We start from the raw sequence: 19,020 nt of genomic DNA on the forward strand, positions 1-19,020 counted from the left end.
AGTCTCATTCATCTGGACAATCAGCTGTTCTGCATTGTTGCTTAACCACACAACAGCAAATTAATAGGGATGTGTTTTCTAAAGATAAAGGCAGACTTTGAGAAATACTCTGTTTTAAGAGCCAGAGCTGTTTCGCTCCAGAGGCTACTTAAATTCTTCTGACAGCTGCTCAATAAATAACTTGATTACTTACACTCTAACAGACACAAATAGAACTATTTGAAGATTGTGAATGAGAGAATGGTTTACCAGAGCCAGACCCATTCATTTTTAAGACAAAAAATAACCCACTGTTCTGCTTCAGTAGCTCTGATGTTTGTATTATTTTATGCTAACATTAACTGCCTAAAGAACCCTTAGCAAACAACATCAACCATGTATCTAGCAGGAATCTTGCAATGCTAATGATGCTTTAAAAAAAACCCAACACATTTTAAACGTTATTCAAACTGTGAAGTAGTCAAACAAGTGAGATCACTTCTATTTACTTCAACAACTTGTGCTGCCCTGGCTCATTGGAACATGGAAAAATTCCAGTATTTAGACAATAGCATCCTTTAAGCCACTTTTCACTGCCCTTTAAACCACCAGCATTTGCTCTCAATAACCATTAACAAGGACAAAAGTGAAGACTTAGTGAAAACAGCATTTCCTACTCAGCCTCCACCTTAATGAAGAAGTCACTTCTGAAAAGTGACACTACCTTCCATTTGTGGAGCTGATCTCATCTGCTGAAAAGGAACCAAGGAAACCGCTCAATTTCTGTTACAGTGACACAGTAGTTCCTAATGCACAGAGCTGCAGTCTAATGCCAAAAAGAGGTAGAAGCTTCTCTGAGGCCATTGCCAATCCACAGGCCACACTTTCAGTCATCATTCATGACATTAGTTTCATTGTAAAGCTTTAATGCAACCAACCATGCTTCAAATGACTGAGGCTGAAACTATCTTCAAGAAGAATTTCATTTCAGTGCAATCACAGAATCACAGAATTAACCAGGTTGGAAGCGACCTCAAGATCATCAAGTCCAACCAATCACCCAACACCATCTAATCAACTAATACATGGCACCAAGTGCCCCATTCAGTCTTTTAAACACTCCAGGGACAGTGACTCCAACACCTCCCTGGGCAGCACATTCCAATGGCCAATCTCTCTTTCTGGGAAGAATATTTTCCTTACACCCAGTCTAAACCTCCCCTGGCACAGCCTGAGACTGTGTCCTCTTGTTCTGGTACTGGCTGCCTGGGAGAAGAGACCAACATCCATCTGTCTACAACCTCCCTTCAGGTAGTTGTAGAGAGCAATAAGGTCACCCCTGAGTCTCCTCTTCTCCAGGCTAAGCAACCCCAGCTCCCTCAGCCTCTCCTCACAGGGCTGTGCTCCAGACCCCTCCCCAGCTTTGTTGCCCTTCTCTGGACACCTTCCAGCATCTCAACATCTTTCTTAAATTGAAGGGCCCAGAACTGGACACAGGACTCAAGGTGTGGCCTAACCAGTGCTGAGCACAGGGGCAGAATGACCTCCCTGCTCCTGCTGGCCACGCTGTTCCCAATGCAGGCCTGGATGCCATTGGCCTTCTTGGCCACTTGGGCACACTGGTGGCTCATGTTCAGCTGCTGTCAACCAGTAGCCCCAGGTCCCTTCCTGCTTGACTGCTCTCCAGCCACTCTGTCCCCAAAGTGGCTCATTTCACCGCATGCACTGAAATATTTCTACCCTCTATGTGAAGTGGAAAAATGAAAATGGAAATAAACACCTTGCTTGCAGCAAATGGAAATGGCCCAAATGGAATCTTTTCATTTATGCTATTTATTTGAGTAAGACAAATTCCCTATGCTTGTATTCTAGTTATTTGGGGGGGAGGAGGGGGGAAGTCAAACAAACCAACCAAACTCCAAACAAACAAAAAACAAAGCCACCACATTAAATAATGGAACTCATTCTCAGAAGCAAACATTGCAATGTGCTGCCCAGGGAGGTGGTGGAGTCACCATCACTAGAAGTGTTTAAAAAGAGCCTGGATGAGGCACTTGGTGCCATGGTTTAGTTGATTAGATGGTGCTGGGTGATAGGTTGGACTTGATGATCTCAAAGCTCTTTTCCAACCTGGTTAATTCTGTATTCTGTATCAAAATGCTACAGCCTTCCAGTGTGCCAGCCACCACCCCCAGCTTCATATCCGTGAACTTGCTGAGGGTACACTCAATCCTTATACAATGAAGAACTGACTTGCAATGGCACCAATTAACTCATAGAGCAGTGTTCAGATGTCTCACTAGTCTTTCTCCACCCAACTGCAAATTGCTCTATGTAAATGATAGAACTGGTAAAGTTATTACAGTCTGTTCTTTTTATGTTTAAGTTTATTATAATTCATACTGCTGACTACTTTTACTGAACATAAGAAAACAGTTCTACAAAGCTATAAATCTTTGCTAAAATGGTTGAAAATGCCATGCAAGAAATAAAAGGCTTCATTTCTGTGTCAAATTTTTGTCTCCTGCCTTTGTCAGAAGCTTCACACCAGCAGTGGCAAATGGCTGTCTCAAAAGCAGTGTGTAAAAATCTCTCAGACTAATATCATTTTGTCATAAATAGAGAGACACAAGATCACAGCATCACAGAAACATTCATCTTGGAAAAGACCCTCAGGATCACAAAGACCAACCAAGAACCCTACTCTACAAGGTTCGCCCCTAAACCATATCTCCAGTCACCACATCAAACCACCTCTAAACACATCCAGGCTTGGGGACTCAAGCACCTCCCTGGGCAGCACATTCCAAGGCCTGACCACTCTTGCTGTGAAAAAAAAGTTTCCTAATGTCCAGTCTAAACCTACCCAGTCATAACTTGTGGCCATTCCCTCTTGTTCTATCACTAATTACCTGTGACAAGAGACCAGCACCAGCCTCTCCACAATGTCCTTTCAGGTAGTTGTAGACAGCCATGAGGTCTCCCCTCAGCCTCCTCTTTTTCAAACTAACCATCCTCAGCCCCTTCAGTCACTCTTCATAAGATATATTAAAACACACTATCATCCCACCATTATGCTCTGAAACATTGAAGACATTTACACCTTCTTTTCACTTTCAATTTTCCATTTTAAGACCCATTTACCCTATTTTGAAAGCTATTAATCAGAGGCACAAAACTATGGAGTTAGAGTACCCAAGCTAGTGTGATTTCACTGGGGTTTTTCCTTCTTCTGGAAGGAAACACAGAAACAAAGCTACTATATCTTGTATTGGACATGCAACAATGAGACAATGTTGGACTGCTGAGTAATGAGAGCACTTTGAACAGAAAAAGCTGCTGAATGTGTAAGCAGGGGATTTGGGTGGTGCCAAAGGACGTGCAATAAATGTACAGAAAACAAGAGCTGGAGGAATTCCAGTGCAAGCACACCCCTAAAGGAAAACATCCTTTGGGCATGGGCTGGGATATACACAGAATGAGCTAATAAAGCATTGCAGTGTTTCCAAGTAACTGGTGTCTCATCTGAACTACTACTGGTACCTCATTTTGCAACACCAGGAGATAGCAGTGGGAATTACTGGGGACTTGGAAAAACCTCTCTGCACAGAAGAAGAAAGATTCTTGCATCTCTAGAAAGTTTTAGTGCTTTTTTTAGCCAACACCAAATGCTTATCAGCCATCTGCAACAGTTCTTTGCTACATGCTACATCCCTAATGCTGGTGATTCCTCTTTGTAAATGCATGCAGCAATACCATTCCTTTTTGATGCCATGATACCTGGAAGTAAGCCCTTCCCCCTTACACAGCATAGCCCTAGGAAGGAGGAAGCAGCACACACTTTTTTTCTTAGTCCTTCCCAAGAAATTAATTGAAAGTTTAAACAGCACATGGAAGAGCAAGAGGACAGCCTGTGACTGCACACACTTCACATCTCCAAGAAGAGCCAACAGCTGCAGCAAAGCAGAAGGCCTTCTTTCTTTAGGTGTTTCTCCATACAGCCATGTACCCTATTAAGCAGTCCCTGCAGTGCTTGCCCTGGGGAGCATTACCTGCTCTGAGAGGGTTTCAGAATAAGGACTTGTATAAAAACTGAAAAGCTGCCATCCAAAATGCAAACAATTCCATAACTCCTCAGTAACATCAACCTCAACGTTAAATAGACATTAGCACCAGTCCCTAGTATAGAAATACACAGCAAAGAAGTCACAGCTGATGAAGCTGAGAATCATCATCTGACCTGAGCTGTGCAGTGAACAACGTTCATTGCTAGAAAGTTATTTCATTTGACTACTTCATTGCATCCATGGAATTGGTGTCCACCTCTCTGAGACCCCCTTGGATGTCTCAGTACCCCATGAGACAATCCATAACTCTGATCTTTTCACTATCATTCTAAAAACATGCCTGACACGAAGTGAGCACAACAGCCTCAGTAATTAAGCCGTGGCTTCTCCTCCATTTCTAAGTTGTTTTCATGAAAAAACAGACCATTTATTCTCCACAGATAAAGTAGTTTCTCAGCATTACAGTTTCTGGCCATAACTGGCTGCACTGGAAGATTTGCCTCACCTCCTGCAGCAAATCAGTTTCATTGCTCCAAAGAGATGCCTAGGAATAAAGTAGAATACATGTCATGGGCAGTGATGTGCTAGCCAGAGCCCTGGGACAGAATATGGGGTAGCTGAGACTGACAATAGAAATATATTTGTTATTACTAAGTATGCTTCTAAGGATTACAATGAAACTGTCCTTTTCCTGAAAGCCACAACAAATTATGAGAGTTTGAGACACTGTGAGAAGCAGGCATTGATACACAGAAGTTTGAGTGTCCATGATAAGGGATTTGGATCTTAAAACCAAAATTACCACCTGCTTTATACTGGAGGCATCAGCATCAGTGCTACATCTCACTTTACTTTCAGCACCCTCTTAGGGGGTCTGACATCACTGAAATCATCCACAAAGGAATTCACCATCTCTGAATAAGAGAATCTGAAAATTCAAGTTCCAAAGAATGATCAGACACTGGGGAAAAAAATCTTGGGCCATTCTCTTTGTTCATGTGACACAAGCTGTCACTTGTCTGTGTTGTCTTAAATGAGTACAGAATTCCAGTTCACTGGAGAGCATGCAACATGAAAACTGAAGTCAGCATCAGGACACAACTTTGGAATGGAATGGAATGGAATGGAATGGAATGGAATGGAATGGAATGGAATGGAATGGAATGGAATGGAATGGAATGGAATAGAATAGAATAGAATAGAATAGAATAGAATAGAATAGAATAGAATAGAATAGAATAGAATAGAATAGAATAGAATAGAATAGACCAGACCAGACCAGGTTGGAAAATACCTTTGAGATCATCGAGTCCATCCTATCATCCCACACTATCTAATCAACTAAACCAGGGCTGTTCAATGCCCTCCAGCTCAGAAGGGAAGCAACTAGAGGTTGCACATGAGGTAAGAGATAAGCAACATCTATTTGCAGACATTGCATGGGATTTTTCCATCTGTGTTTGAAAAAGTGTTGAGCTAAGGAAAGTTATGGGTCTCTTGCTTCAGCAAGTCACTCAAAAGCTTTGCTTTGGGGGGAAAATGATGATGACAATGAGGGAGCTGTATAAATCTGGCAGGCAGAAACAGGCTGTTTCATGAGGGGAAAATTTGGATGGATAAATACTGCTTGAATAGAGTAGGACAGAATCAATGGGTAGACCTCTCTCATACTGCATTACCTGATACCTTGGTGCTGCTCACATGTCTGGCCAAGTCAAGGTGTGAAAACTAAGTAAAATCTCTGCCCTGAAAGTCCATTTTATGAAGGAATGTACCACTTGGAGAAATCTGGAAACATGCAATCAGAAGGTAATATTGTGGGTTGGCATAGAGTCAAAAATCTCTCTAAAAGTTCAGGGGGGAAAAGTAAGATGTTGGTGATTAATGTGGTTAGATATTGATACAAGTCCTGGGCATGGATATGAAACTACAACTTGCCAAAAGAATATCACTACCTTAAAATGCAATGATACAGATGATTTGTTGAACTGCAGATAGCCCCTAACTCTTTATGTGGTGTTGGCACATGAGAGAAAAGATTTAGTCAGAGCAAAGACTTTGAGACTTGGGACTGTGTACTTTCTGTCCAGCTTTCTGCACGTAGGCCCACAAGATGACTGTTTTAACAAACTGGACAAGAAGGGTCTAATAAGCACTGCAATAATAACTGGAACACAAACTGTCCTTCCCACGTGGTGAAAGGCAGCAGTAAAACATGGCATCATTTCAGAGGACTCCGTTAGTAGGAGGAAGATAACCATCACAGTGATAAGTTTCCATTGGCTCAGAATGCAGATGGCCTTAAAAAAGATAAATTTGAGCCCTCCAAATTTATGTGGAGGGAGAACTCTCTGCTCTAACATCACATAAGAGTTAGTGGAAACATGTGAAAAATAACAGTACAAACCAAATGAGAAATATCCAGAACTGTACGAGGGAAATGGACAAGAAAACAGAGAGACAGGCATGGCCAGTACTTAAAGAATTTATTTTGGCTCTCTTGCACAGCAACCACCACAGATGCCTGTAGAAGAGCCTTGAGGCTTGCTAGATGTCTTCCTCAGAAGACTATGCTAAGAGGAGGGAGAAAATGACCAAACATTGACTGCTGCCAAACATTCTGAGAATCCTGTTTTGAGCAGGGATGGCCTCATTTCCTCCTGCTCACAGCCCAGATGTATTCCCTCCAGAAAAAACAGAGCAATGCACCATCAAGAGGTATGAATTTCAGTCTGAAAGCCAGAAATTCCATGCTTGTGATGTGTTTTAGGTCAAAGCTTTCATGACCATGATGAAAAGCCCCTAGAAGTTTATTTGTGTAAGAAATCATGTATGCAGCTCCTGAGAATAGGGAGAGGATAATAACAGGTAAAGCTGCAGCTCAGAGAAGACTACATGAAAAAATAGCTCAAAGCATGACTACATGAAAAAATAGCTCAAAGCATGACTTCTGTAAAGACCATCCCCTTCCACTAATGTTGTAGGTAACACATACATGTAAGTACCAAGTTCATACCGAAAATAACACCACAGGGAGAATGTTGCATTTCATATTGCTAGATCACAGTATCACAGTATCACTAAGATTGGAAGAGACCTCAAGGATCATCGAGTCCAACCTGTCTCCACAGACCTCATGACTAGACCATGGCACCAAGTGCCACGTCCAATTTCATCTTGAACACCTCCAGGGACGGTGACTCCACCACCTCCCAGGGCAGCACATTCCAATGACGAACGACTCACTCGGTGAAGAACTTTCTCCTCACCTCAAGTCTAAACCTCCCCTGGCACAGCTTGAGACTGTGTCCTCTTGTTCTGATGCTGGTTGCCTGGGAGAAGAGACCAACCCCCACCTGGCTACAACCACCTTTCAGGTAGTTGTAGAGGGCAATGAGGTCTCCCCTGAGCCTCCTCTTCTCCAGGCTAAACAACCCCAGCTCCCTCAGCCTCTCCTCACAGGGCTGTGCTCAAGGCCTCTCCCCAGCCTTGTTGCCCTTCTCTGGACACATTCAAGTGTCTCAGTGTCCTTCTTAAACTGAGGGGCCCAGAACTGGACACAGGACTCAAGGTGTGGCCTAACCAGTGGAGAGTACAGGGGCACAATGACTTCCCTTCTCCTGCTGGCCACACTATTCCTAATGCAGGCCAGGATGCCATTGGCCCTCTTGGTGGCCAAGATCAGGAGTATGCGTTCTCAGTTTAGCACTGGCTCATCATCCTTGATTTTAGTCTAAGATGTGAGTTTACTACAAAGAGAAAAATTCATTCTATAACTGAATGGTCAAACCCATTGCCAAAAGCCATGAATTTAGTATGGTTCAAGAGACACCAGATGACTACATCCACATAACCTAAAAATACCCTAATGTTTTAAAAGAAAATCAAGATGTAACTTCTTTTCATTCAACTGTTTCTTAGAATGAGAAATCAGCTTAAGATTTACAGAGCCCTCCAAGATCAAAATGAGGCCCACAGACATCATCTGTGCAAGATTCTTACACCTTCCCCTGCACCACCAATACTGACAGACCAAGCTGAATACACCTCAGGCACAACCCAGTGTAGTGTGTTTCTAGAAGACAGACCAGGAGAAAAGAGGAATTCAACACTCTCACAGTGTCAATTCTCCTGTTCCAACTTTTAAGAGCAGGGGAAATGTTATGGTGGGAGAGCCTATGAGCTTTATTTTCAAGCCAAGGAAGCAACAGCATACAAAGCTAAGTTTTAGCTTGATGAAGGTAACACAGCAGGTCAGAGTGATGACAAGGAGTGGAATTAGTGGGTGTCATGAGATATTGTGGTGCTTAAGTTCAGTGGAAAGGTTATACAGTAAAAAAAAACCCACAAGATGAAAAGGTGCTTGGAAAGAGTCAACCAGTGTCACATTTAGAAGAGACAAAACTGAAAAATGACAAACCAATGTTTATTTTTCAAGTCCTTGGTGAGGGGCTGCAGCTGCCACAATCACCAGACTTCTGAAGTCAGCAAGAGGAAGTTTGTCTAAAATCAGAATAAAGGCCACAGCTCTGCTAATTCTCTCTTAGAGGGTTACAGAGTAACTTGCCACATGAGCCATACTGTGTGGATTACCACACAATCCACACAGGTGTCTGCTGAAGAACGAATTCCAAAAAGCTGTTTTCAAAGAAGCATTTTATGTATTTATTGCAACACATTTTGAGTTCTTCTCCACCAGAACAAGAGGACACAGTCTCAAGCTGCACAAGGGGAAGTTTAGGCTCGAGGTGAGGAGAAAGTTCTTCCCAGAGAGAGTTGTTAGCCATTGGAATGTGCTGCCCAGGGAGGTGGTGGAGTCACCATCCCTGGTGGTGTTCAAGAGGGGATTGGACGTGGCACTTGGTGCCATGGTCTAGTCATGAGGTCTGTGGTGACAGGTTGGACTCAATGATCTCTGAGGTCTCTTCTAACCTTAGTGATACTGTGATAACTTCAAAGCTAAGGCTGCCTTTCAAGGGACTCCATCTGTATCTTCAAAATGCAGCCTCAGAATCAATATAGAATAGAATAGGAATAGAAGGGAATAGGAATAGAATAGAATAGGAATAGAAGGGAATAGGAATAGAAGAGAATAGGAATAGAAAAGAATAGGAATAGAAGAGAATAGGAATAGAATAGACTGGACTAGAATAGAATAAACGAGGTTGGAAGAGACCTTCAAGATCATGTCCAACCCATCATCCAACACCATCTAATCAACTAAACCATGGCACCAAGAACCCCATCAAGTCTCCTCCTAAACATATATATATATATACACATACACATATATAAATACAGCTGCTTTAAAAATGGTTCCTTCTCAGTGTAACAGTATGTGACTGCATCAGGAAGTTATTTCAGAGGAACTTTGCCATGCCTGTGTGGCTGCAGTAGTCACCAGGGTTTGCTCTGTTCATATTCTGTTTGAAATGGCTTTTCCTTCTAGGAATGGAAATACATAAACAGTCACCTAACATTTTAACAGCATCCAAAGTCTTCAGCACAGCAACACTTGGCAGTTTTCCCCCTCTTCTCTGAACGCTGAGTTTACACAAGAAACTTTAAATTCCTCGGTGTTCTCTGTACAATGTAAAAAGTTGATTTTGGATTCTCTGAATAAATTTCCATTGAGCTTTCCCATATTTATTCCTTTTGGAGCAATAAAGGAATTGAAAGAACTGTTACATTTCAGAAATCCATTTATAGAAAGAGATTGTTGCTTGGAAAGTCAGCAGAAGCTGTCATACACAGGGACACGCTTCGTGCAACTGGTGAATTTGTCACGCTGGGAATTTCTTTTTTTAAGTGATGGACAGAAAATCTGCATCAAAAAGTGATCTGGCAGAGATTCTGAGACAATGCTCTCAAAGATAGCGTGATCACTGCAACAAAACCACAACTCCATCACATTCCCAGCATAAGCCTTTAAAGCTTTTATCTGTGCAGGTCCAAATTCCTTCTCCAACTGTGGTAGTTTTAGGCTACGCCTTTTTTGTTACAGATTTCAAGCAGAAAAGTAAAAGAAGGTAAATAAATCACTATGGGGTGTGAAAAAGGAAACTAAAGATAATTCTAAATGATTCCATTGGAGAGATATCTACCATAACACTGCTTGTATTCAAAACATTCTGGGGGCTCCTCTCCTCTCCGCTCCTCTCCACTCCTCTCCTCGAGTCGAGTCTCCTCTCCTCTCCTCTCTTCTCCTCCCCTCCCCTCCCCTCCTCTTATGCTCTGAAGGGAGACTAATCTGCTTCTGCTTGTATTGTTTTGGTGAAGTCTAACCACTACTTTCTTCTCTGCTCCTTTCTCCCTTTTGGAGAGGGTAGGGGGGTGGTGAGCAGAGGGACACAGGGACAGCTTCCCTGGTCTTTTTTACCAGGGGGGTTCTCCTGTTGTTTGTTAATTGTAAGTATCTTTAAATATTGTAAATCCTCTATATTTTGTACATATTCATTGCATTCCATTGCAGATTGCAGTTTTGCTTGTAAATACAGCTTCTATTTGCTTCCAACTGAGCTGATTTGGCAAAGTTAATGTTGGGGGGGGGAGAAATTTCAACCCACCACACCGGCTCTGGAGGAGCCACTTTCTTCCCTTCAACCTCCTTAATGGTTATGAGGAAGAGCAGAGAGAGTGAGAAAGAGCAGAGAGAGTGGTCTTCTAAATTATGTTTCTGAAACCATGTGGTATAGGTAGGCACAAGTTAAAGAACTGCTCTCAGATCTATGCTGTTTGTAAATAATGCTCTTATTCACTAAGCTGGTGGATTTTAAGATGAGTATCCACAGCAAGTAATGCAGTTTTGAGTTTAAATTTTCCAAACAAATAATAATTATCCAGACAAGCCTCAAATCAGTGAGTCAAGTTACTTTGCAGCTGGTTTTCTTGAGCAAAGTTGCTTAGCCAGACAGTCATCTGGTCAGCCAGGATGAAAAAACATCTTGCTTGAGCACAGTGTCCTAACTGTAAGCACATCATGTGAGCACATACGGTACTCTAAAAACATGTAAGGGAGTCACAAAAGAGGATCTCCTTTCATGGGCACACAGGGCACCTATTTTTTAAACTCTAAATTAATTTCCAGTATTCCTTGTCTGAAGACATAATTTGTGAGCCAAGGGATTCAAATTCACTTCAAAACATAAAGAAATCTACCTGAAGGATCTGGAGGTGCTGGAAGGTGTCCAGAGAAGGGCCACAAGGATGATCAGAGGGCTGGAGCTCCTCTCCTATGAGGACAGATTGAGGGAGTTTGGGCTATTCAGTCTAGAGAAGAGAAGGCTCCAAGGAGACCTTATTGGGGCCTTCCAGGATCTGAAGGGGGCCTACAAGAAAGCTGGGGAGGGACATTTTAGGGTGTCAGTGAGTGATAGGACTGGGGGGAATGGAGCAAAACTAGAAATGGGTAGATTCAGATTGGATGTTAGGAAGAAGTTCTTCCCCGTGAGGGTGGTGAGAGACTGGCACAGGTTGCCCAGGGAGGTGGTGGAGGCCTCATCCCTGGAAGTTTTTAAGACCAGGCTGGATGTGAGGTGTCCCTGCCAGTGGCAGGGGGGTTGGAACTAGATGATTTTTGACACTAACAATTCTATGAATCTAAAAACACCCTTATGGATTTAAACTGAATAATAAGACCATTACTTGCAACTACCAACCTGGTAAACATGATCTAGAGGAGGCTGGGGGAAGACCTTGCTCTCTACACCTGCCTGAAAGGAGGTTATAGTGTTGCTCTGTTACCTCAAGTAACTAGTGACAGCACAAGAGGAAAGGGCCTCAGAGAGGTTTAGGTTGGATATTAGGAAAAATTTCTTTCCTGCAAGAGTGGTCAGGCATTGGAACAGGCAGTAACTGGGTAACTTTTAACCTATTTTAACTTATTTACCTATCTAAACAAGTCTATTTCTAATGGATTCTTTAACTGTAAAATATCAAATATTTTCTAAGCTGTTGGAAGACACATTAATAAAAAAATATGCTGAAACAAAAACCATTTGGAAAGAGAAACATCTCTTTATCACTTAAAGACAGTATTTAGACATGAGTGAGCACAAACCAGATACACACAGTTCTTACAGAGAATAGAATAGAATAGAATAGAATAGAATAGAATAGAATAGAATAGACCAGGTTGGAAGAGACCCTCAAGATCATCGTGTCCAACCTATCATCCAACACCATCTAATCAACTAAACCATGCAACCAAGCACCCTATCAAGTCTCCTCCTGAGCACCTCCAGTGATGGTGACTCCACCACCTCCTCAGACAGCCCATTCTAATGTGCAATCACTCTCTCTGTGTAAAACTTCCTCCTAACCTCCAGCCTAAACCTCCCCTGGTGCAGCCTGAGACTGTGTCCTCTTGTTATGGTGCTGGTTGCCTGGGAGAAGAGACCAACCTCTGCCTGGCTACAACCTCCCTTCAGGTAGTTGTAGAGAGCAATAAGGTCACCCCTGAGTCTCCTCCTCTCCAGGCTAAGCAACCCCAGCTCCCTCAGCCTCTCCTCATAGGGCTTGTGCTCCAAACCCCTCACCAACTTTGTTGTCCTTCTCTGGACACGTTCCAGCAAGTCAATATCCTTCCTAAACTGAGAGGCTCAGAACTGGACACAGGACTCAAGGTGTGGCCTAACCAGTGCAGAGTACAGGGGCAGAATGACTTCCTTGGTCCTGCTGGCCACACTGTTCCTGATGCAGGCCAGGATGCCACTGGCCTTTTTGGCCACCTGGGCACACTGCTGGCTCATGTTCAGCCTACCATCAACCAGCACCCCTAGGTCCCTCTCTACCTGGCTGCTCTCCAGCCACTCTGACCCCAGCCTGTAGCACTGCCTGGGGTTGTTGTGGCCAATGTGCAGAACCCGGCACTTGGATGTGTTCAATCTCATGCCCTTGGATAAGAGCTACTTAATTGGGGTTTTTTTACCCTAAACTGTAAGAACTGAAAAAAAAAAAATTACAAATCACCTAATAAGAAAAATGAGAATGTATAGAGTGGACTAAATGTTGTATTTTTCACACCTTTTTCCTTCTGAATGTTAAATTAAATGTTTCTTTTTTCTTCCCTGTGAGTTCAGCTCACGGAGGGTGCTGTTTATGAGGGATGCTGGTATACTGCTTACTACTAAATGAATCATTCAAACCAAATGAAGCTGACTGCTTTGCACAGCTGGGTTTTGTAATACTTTAGAAGAGCTGGGTTTTTTTTAAGGGGGAAAAAACCCAAACCCAACAGATCTCTGTAACAGAGCACAAGGGAAGATCAGGAAGTATACATATTTTTTAAGCAACAAAGCATCTATCAAAGGAGAAACTCTTTGCAGTCTTTTCCTCTAAGGACTCTAACGAGCACTGGCATCAGCTGGGTGAGTGGGCAGATGAGAGCAGGTAGTGAGATAATGTTGGGAATTTTACACCCTGCTTGACTGATGCTATTTTCTTCTTCAGAAAAAAAAAAAAAGAAATAATTTATGAGATCCTGAATGCTTTCCAGCCATCTTTACTTAAATGAGTCACTAAAACACTTATTTGAAAGTAGTGAGGCAATTCAGCAGGACTAGAAATAAACCAGACTTTTCTAAATGTCTTGCATGCCTCCCCAGCCAGTCACGTACATAACGCACTCATGTCATTGGGGAAGCGGTGGAGAGATGAATAAAGCCAAGGCTGGCTTCAGGAGCTCAAGAATACAACTGAACACCAAAGGACACCTCAGTTATTAATATTGTTTACAATATTATTCACTCATTAGCAGCTCAACTGCAGTGAAAAACACAGTGTGAAAGTTCTATATAACAATGTTGACTTGCTGGAACGAGTCCAGAGAAGAGCAACAAAGTTGGTGAGGGGTTTGGAACACAAGCCCTACGAGGAGAGGCTGAGGGAGCTGGGGTTGCTTAGCCTGGAGAAGGGCAGACTCAGGGGTGACCTTATTGCTCTCTACAACTACCTGAAGGGAGGTTGCAGACAGGCGGAGGTTGGTCTTTTCTCCCAGGCAACCAGCTCTAAGAGGACACAGTCTCAGGCTGCATCAGGGGAGGTTTAGGTTGGATGTTAGGAAGAAATTCTACCAGAGAGAGTGATTGCCTATTGGAATGGGCTGCCTGGGGAGGTGGTGGAGCCGCCGTCATTGGAGGTGTTCAGGAGGAGACTTGATGGGGTGCTTGGTGCCGTGGGTTAGTTGTTTAGGTGGTGTTGGATTGGTTGATGGGTTGGACGCGATGATCTTGAAGGTCTCTTCCAACCTGGTTTATTCTATGTATTCTATGTATTCTAATACATTTAAGGGAAGGAAATTGTCCAAGTAGTATAACCTGCCTTGAATTTCATTATTTTCAATAAGAAAATGAACTCTTTAAGAAGAAAAAAAATTAAATAATCAGACTTCACAGAATTGTTAGGGCTGGAAGGGACCTCAAGGATCATCTAGTTCCAACCCCCCTGCTATGGGCAGGGACGCCTCACACTACATCAGATTGCTTACAGCCACATCCAGCCTGGCCTTAAAAACCTCCAGGGATGAGGATTCTACCACCTCCCTGGGCAACCTCTTCCAGTGTCTCCTCTTCCTAATGACTAAATCTAAATCTCTTCTCCTCCAGCTTGGATCATTCCCCCTACTCATATCGCTACCTGACACCCTAAAAAGTCCCTCCCCAGCTTTCCTGTAGGCTCCCTTCAGATCCTGGAAGGCTACAAGAAGGTCTCCTTGGACCCTTCTATTCTCCAGACTGAACAGCCTCAACTCTCTCAGCCTGTTCTCATAGGAGAGGAGCTCCAGCCCTCTGATCATCCTCATGGCCCTTCTCTGGACACATTCCAGCACCTCCAGATCCTTCCTATAATAGGGGCTCCAGAACTGGACATAGTACTCCAGGTGGGGTCTCACCAGAGTAGAGCACGAGGGGGAGAATCGCCTCCCTTGACCTGCTGGCCACACTTCTCCTGATTCAGCCCAGGATAGAATTAGCTTTCTGGGCTGCAAGTGCACACTGGTGGCTCATGTTGAGCTTCTCATCCACCAGCACCCCAAGTCCTTTTCTTCAGGGCTGCTCTCAAGCCAGTCCCTGACCAGGCTATATTGGTGCATGGGATTGCTCCAACCCAGATTCAGGACCCTGCAACTTGGTCTTGTTGAGCATCATGAGGCTGGCATTCTAATATTGGTAAATCAAATCATACTTTCAAGAACATACAACTATCAGGGTGCTTATTGAGCAGGAGAATCATCGCTGTCACTGTCCAGAAGATCCAAAGATATAGAATAGAATACATAGAATATATGAATATATGAGAAGGGAAGTTTACTATCTGTGTGCCAGAATAATACACAAGTTTTTCAAAGCAGGAAGAGGAAAATCCATAAGGAAGACAGAAAGTTAGCACAATGTTAGTGAGATGCTCTAGTGATTTCATACTGTTCTGCTATTCCAAAGCCTGCAGAATGTAGGCAATAATGTCAGTCCAAAGCCTTGCTTTTGATAGTTCTTTTTCATATAATATCTGAAACTACAAGGGAAGTAAAATGTAAGCTTATGGTGACATACATTAATGATTCAAGCAAATCCATAAAGCTTTACCATCTACTCAGTTCTCATTACAGGAGAGGTTACAGAGGGCTTAGCTGCACAATGGAGAACTCAGAAGTCCTTGTTTTAAAGTATATCTGTGCTAACTGCATGTCTAACTGCAGATTAAAATGTCACCAAATAAAAAAAAGAATTTTAAAATAAAAAGAGGAAAAAGTAGAAAATGTTTCCACCTCCTGTCCCTACCTCCCTGATCAGTTTTTTCCTTATCTCTTGAGCGTGCTTAAGATCAGCCTGAAGAATAGAGTTCAAGACTCTGAAAAAGCCTCAAACAGAGGGGTTTTTTTCTCCACAGACGCTCCCCAGGTGAAAAGTAACTGCATAGGCAGCTGTGCTCCTTGTGCAGTATCCTACACAGCAAGGGATATCAAAACAAAAGGCAGTAAGTAAGACCTGCTTAGGCAAAGACAATTTCCAGACACATTTAAGACTTACTGGAAAGCAAATAAAATCATCATGGTGGTACTGAGGGGAAAAAAGGAGATGACTTGCTAGGGGAGGCACCTAAAAGCCAAAGATTGTTTAACAGGTTTAAGCATGCATTCCTGAGGTCTTTTTGAACTTTTTAGCATGTATAGAAGTGGGAATTCTTGGTTTCTGCAGTTGGCCAGATGGTCCTGACTCATTCTGTCAGTCACAAGGCCAAAATGATTTTCACATTAACAACAAAACCTTGAGGCCGTAAGTCTTCTCCCTCAGACACCTCTGGATGAAGAATTTGTGAGCAGTCATTTGTTCCCTTTAATCCTGCAAGCTTCTTACTTCCCATCAATGCCTTCACTATAAAAAACTATTTTTGTTAACAGAGTTATGCACATACAGCTCATTTATCTCTTCCTTTGACAGAAGATTGTACAGAAGGCTCCAAAGTCTTGTTCCAGTTTGCACCTGAAAGCACTGGCCTGCTCTTCTCTCATACCACCTCCTCATCACTCTATAAATACAGATACTATATACAGAATAAAAGCAGCCCAGTAACCAACCTATGAAACAAATTGTTAAGCAGTGAAACAGGTGCTTTGATGATAATTGATTTTTTTCTTTTAAGATGTCTAGAGGTACATAAACAAAGCATCTAGAGTCTGTATACATATTATCTTTCTATAGATGCATGCATAAAATGCCTAGAAGATAAATATTTACATAGGTAAAAGTCTATGCAAAGACAAATCTAACACAACTAGGATTAAAGAAAAAAAAGCAGTTAATGGGATTTCACATGTGCCCATGTTTTAATACAATGAAAACAAGAATTTGCCCTCTTAATGCAAAACAAATTATTGTTTAGTGCAGACCAAAAGTGTAGTTTGAATTATCTCAATTATTGCAGACTTGGCTTACATTCAGCTAGGCCAGAAAATCCCTGCAGAAATCTGCCAAGAGGAAAATAAGATACAATTACTTTTATTTGAAGGATAAACTTACATACCTTGGCCTCCGAAATGCTAAACCATATTGCTGGCAAGCCAGTCCCACAGTGGGAGTATAAACAATAGGCATGAACCTTTCAATGTCAGAAGCCAGCACTTTATAGAACAGCTTTTCATTTCGATCCTGAAGACTCATTAGCAGAATGTATCTGTGGAGAATTGCAGGAAATTAGCAAGAAATCAGGTGAACACAAAGTAAATTCAGAAATACAAAGGTGTTTAGATAATCAAAGCTATACTTGTTCTGCAACAGCCTTTCTTGTTGAGAGTATTTAAATGCCTCCTTGTCTGAGCAGCACAAATGGTTTAGACACAAAGGATAACAAACTGGTTGAGACAGAGGGAAGCTGAGACCATTACAAAGTTGATAAACTCAACATACTCAGGAGGCTAATCCCTCTCAGGTACAAAATACTCAGCTGTAATTGAGTTTTTGGTCTGTCAGAACCTAATCCCCACATATCAGTTGTTCTATCTGAAATAAAAACATCATTAAATAGAATTTAAACAGACTAACTCACATGTTCAAAAACATAAAACTCTAAAATGTTGACTTTTTCTGCTCTTGCCTTGATGGAATTTCCTCTTAAATTCAGACTAATACTTCAAAATAAATACCTCAATAGTGTAGGACAAAACCAGAGCATACTTGTAAGGCCTTTGGTGGCTGAAGTTTGTGCTTGTAATGAAAACTGCAATGCTTTATCTCCTAACAAAGGTAAATTCTTTATTGCACTTGAAAAAGTTTAATGTTTATTTGAAAAGAAAACCAATGAGAAAAATATAGAGAAAGGAGAATGAAAATAAAGTTCAGTTTTGGCTTCATCTCTTTTTGACCATCACTGCTCATGTATTGAATAAATACAGCACTGCTTCAAGATCCCAACCAGGAAGTCAAATTTCAGTGCTGACTATGACAGATGATATGAATCTCTAAGTGACTTCAACTTACACTAGTTCACACTTTGTGAACACTTAACATTTACAGATTGGATGATTCTAAAGCTCACCTCTTTCTTCACTACTTTTGGTAAGTTAGGTATTAAACATTTAACTAGCCCTCTACAACAGTAAGCTTGCATAAAACTGTTAACTTATGTATACACTTTATGTAGGTGGTTTTCTTTTGATTTACTAGGGATTACAAATTACTTACACTCCCAAAGTTTAACATGCCCATCATTTTATTACACAAATGTGGAGGAAATGTATACCACACATTCATTCCAAAAGCCTGGAGGTTTGTGTGCTTAAATATTTGTCCACATGGACTTTCCTCCAGCATACTCGGGCATCACGTGCACCCATAAAATCTAACTCATCCTTCAGGAAGACACAAATAGTTATCTAACAAAGAACAGTGTAATAAATCTGCATTTGTTTCATTCAAGCTTAGTTTGTGTATCCCTGTAAATCAGGGAAGCATTTCTTTTGTGATCTGCTATATAAACCTTTACTAAATACTATAAGCAAGGCTCCTGCAGACAGTTTGGCAGCTGGTGACTGTAATGAGGTGACAAAAGCAAGGCAAAACGGTGTTCCTCCCCTTGTGTTACTAAGGATATTTTAGACTTTACACAGATAAAGATCTCAAAACCAAAGAGTGCCTTGAGGCATCCTGAACCACCTTTCATCATATACATTAATTTTGGGGGTGTCAGTTGATGAAAAAGTCAGCATGAGCGTGTGTGCTTGCAGCCCACAAGGCCAACAGTATCCTGAGCTGCAACAAAAGAAGTGTGACCAGCAGGACAAGGAAGGTGACTTTCCCCCTAGTCTGCTCTCATGAGACCCCACCTGGATTACTGCATCCAGTTGGCCATTGGAATGTGCTGCCCAGGGAGGTGGTGGAGTCACCATCACTGGAGGTGTTTAGGAAGAGACTGGATGGGATGCTTGGTGCCATGGTTTAGTTGATTAGACAGTGTTTGATGATAGGTTGGACACGATGAT

The 19,020-nt window shown here is 42.1% G+C and overlaps 1 protein-coding gene across 1 annotated transcript in view; it reads right to left on the bottom strand.

The window, feature by feature from the left end:
* ME1 (malic enzyme 1) overlaps positions 1 to 19,020 on the bottom strand; it is a 221,716-nt gene that overhangs the window by 144,101 nt on the left and 58,595 nt on the right. Inside the window, exon 3 of the mRNA XM_054162557.1 lies at positions 17,067 to 17,216. Coding sequence (XP_054018532.1) covers positions 17,067 to 17,216 — 150 coding nt within the window. The remainder of the gene's footprint in view (positions 1 to 17,066; positions 17,217 to 19,020) is intronic.

This window comes from Dryobates pubescens, chromosome 6 (assembly GCF_014839835.1).
Source record: "Dryobates pubescens isolate bDryPub1 chromosome 6, bDryPub1.pri, whole genome shotgun sequence".
Taxonomy (NCBI): Eukaryota; Metazoa; Chordata; class Aves; order Piciformes; family Picidae; genus Dryobates; species Dryobates pubescens.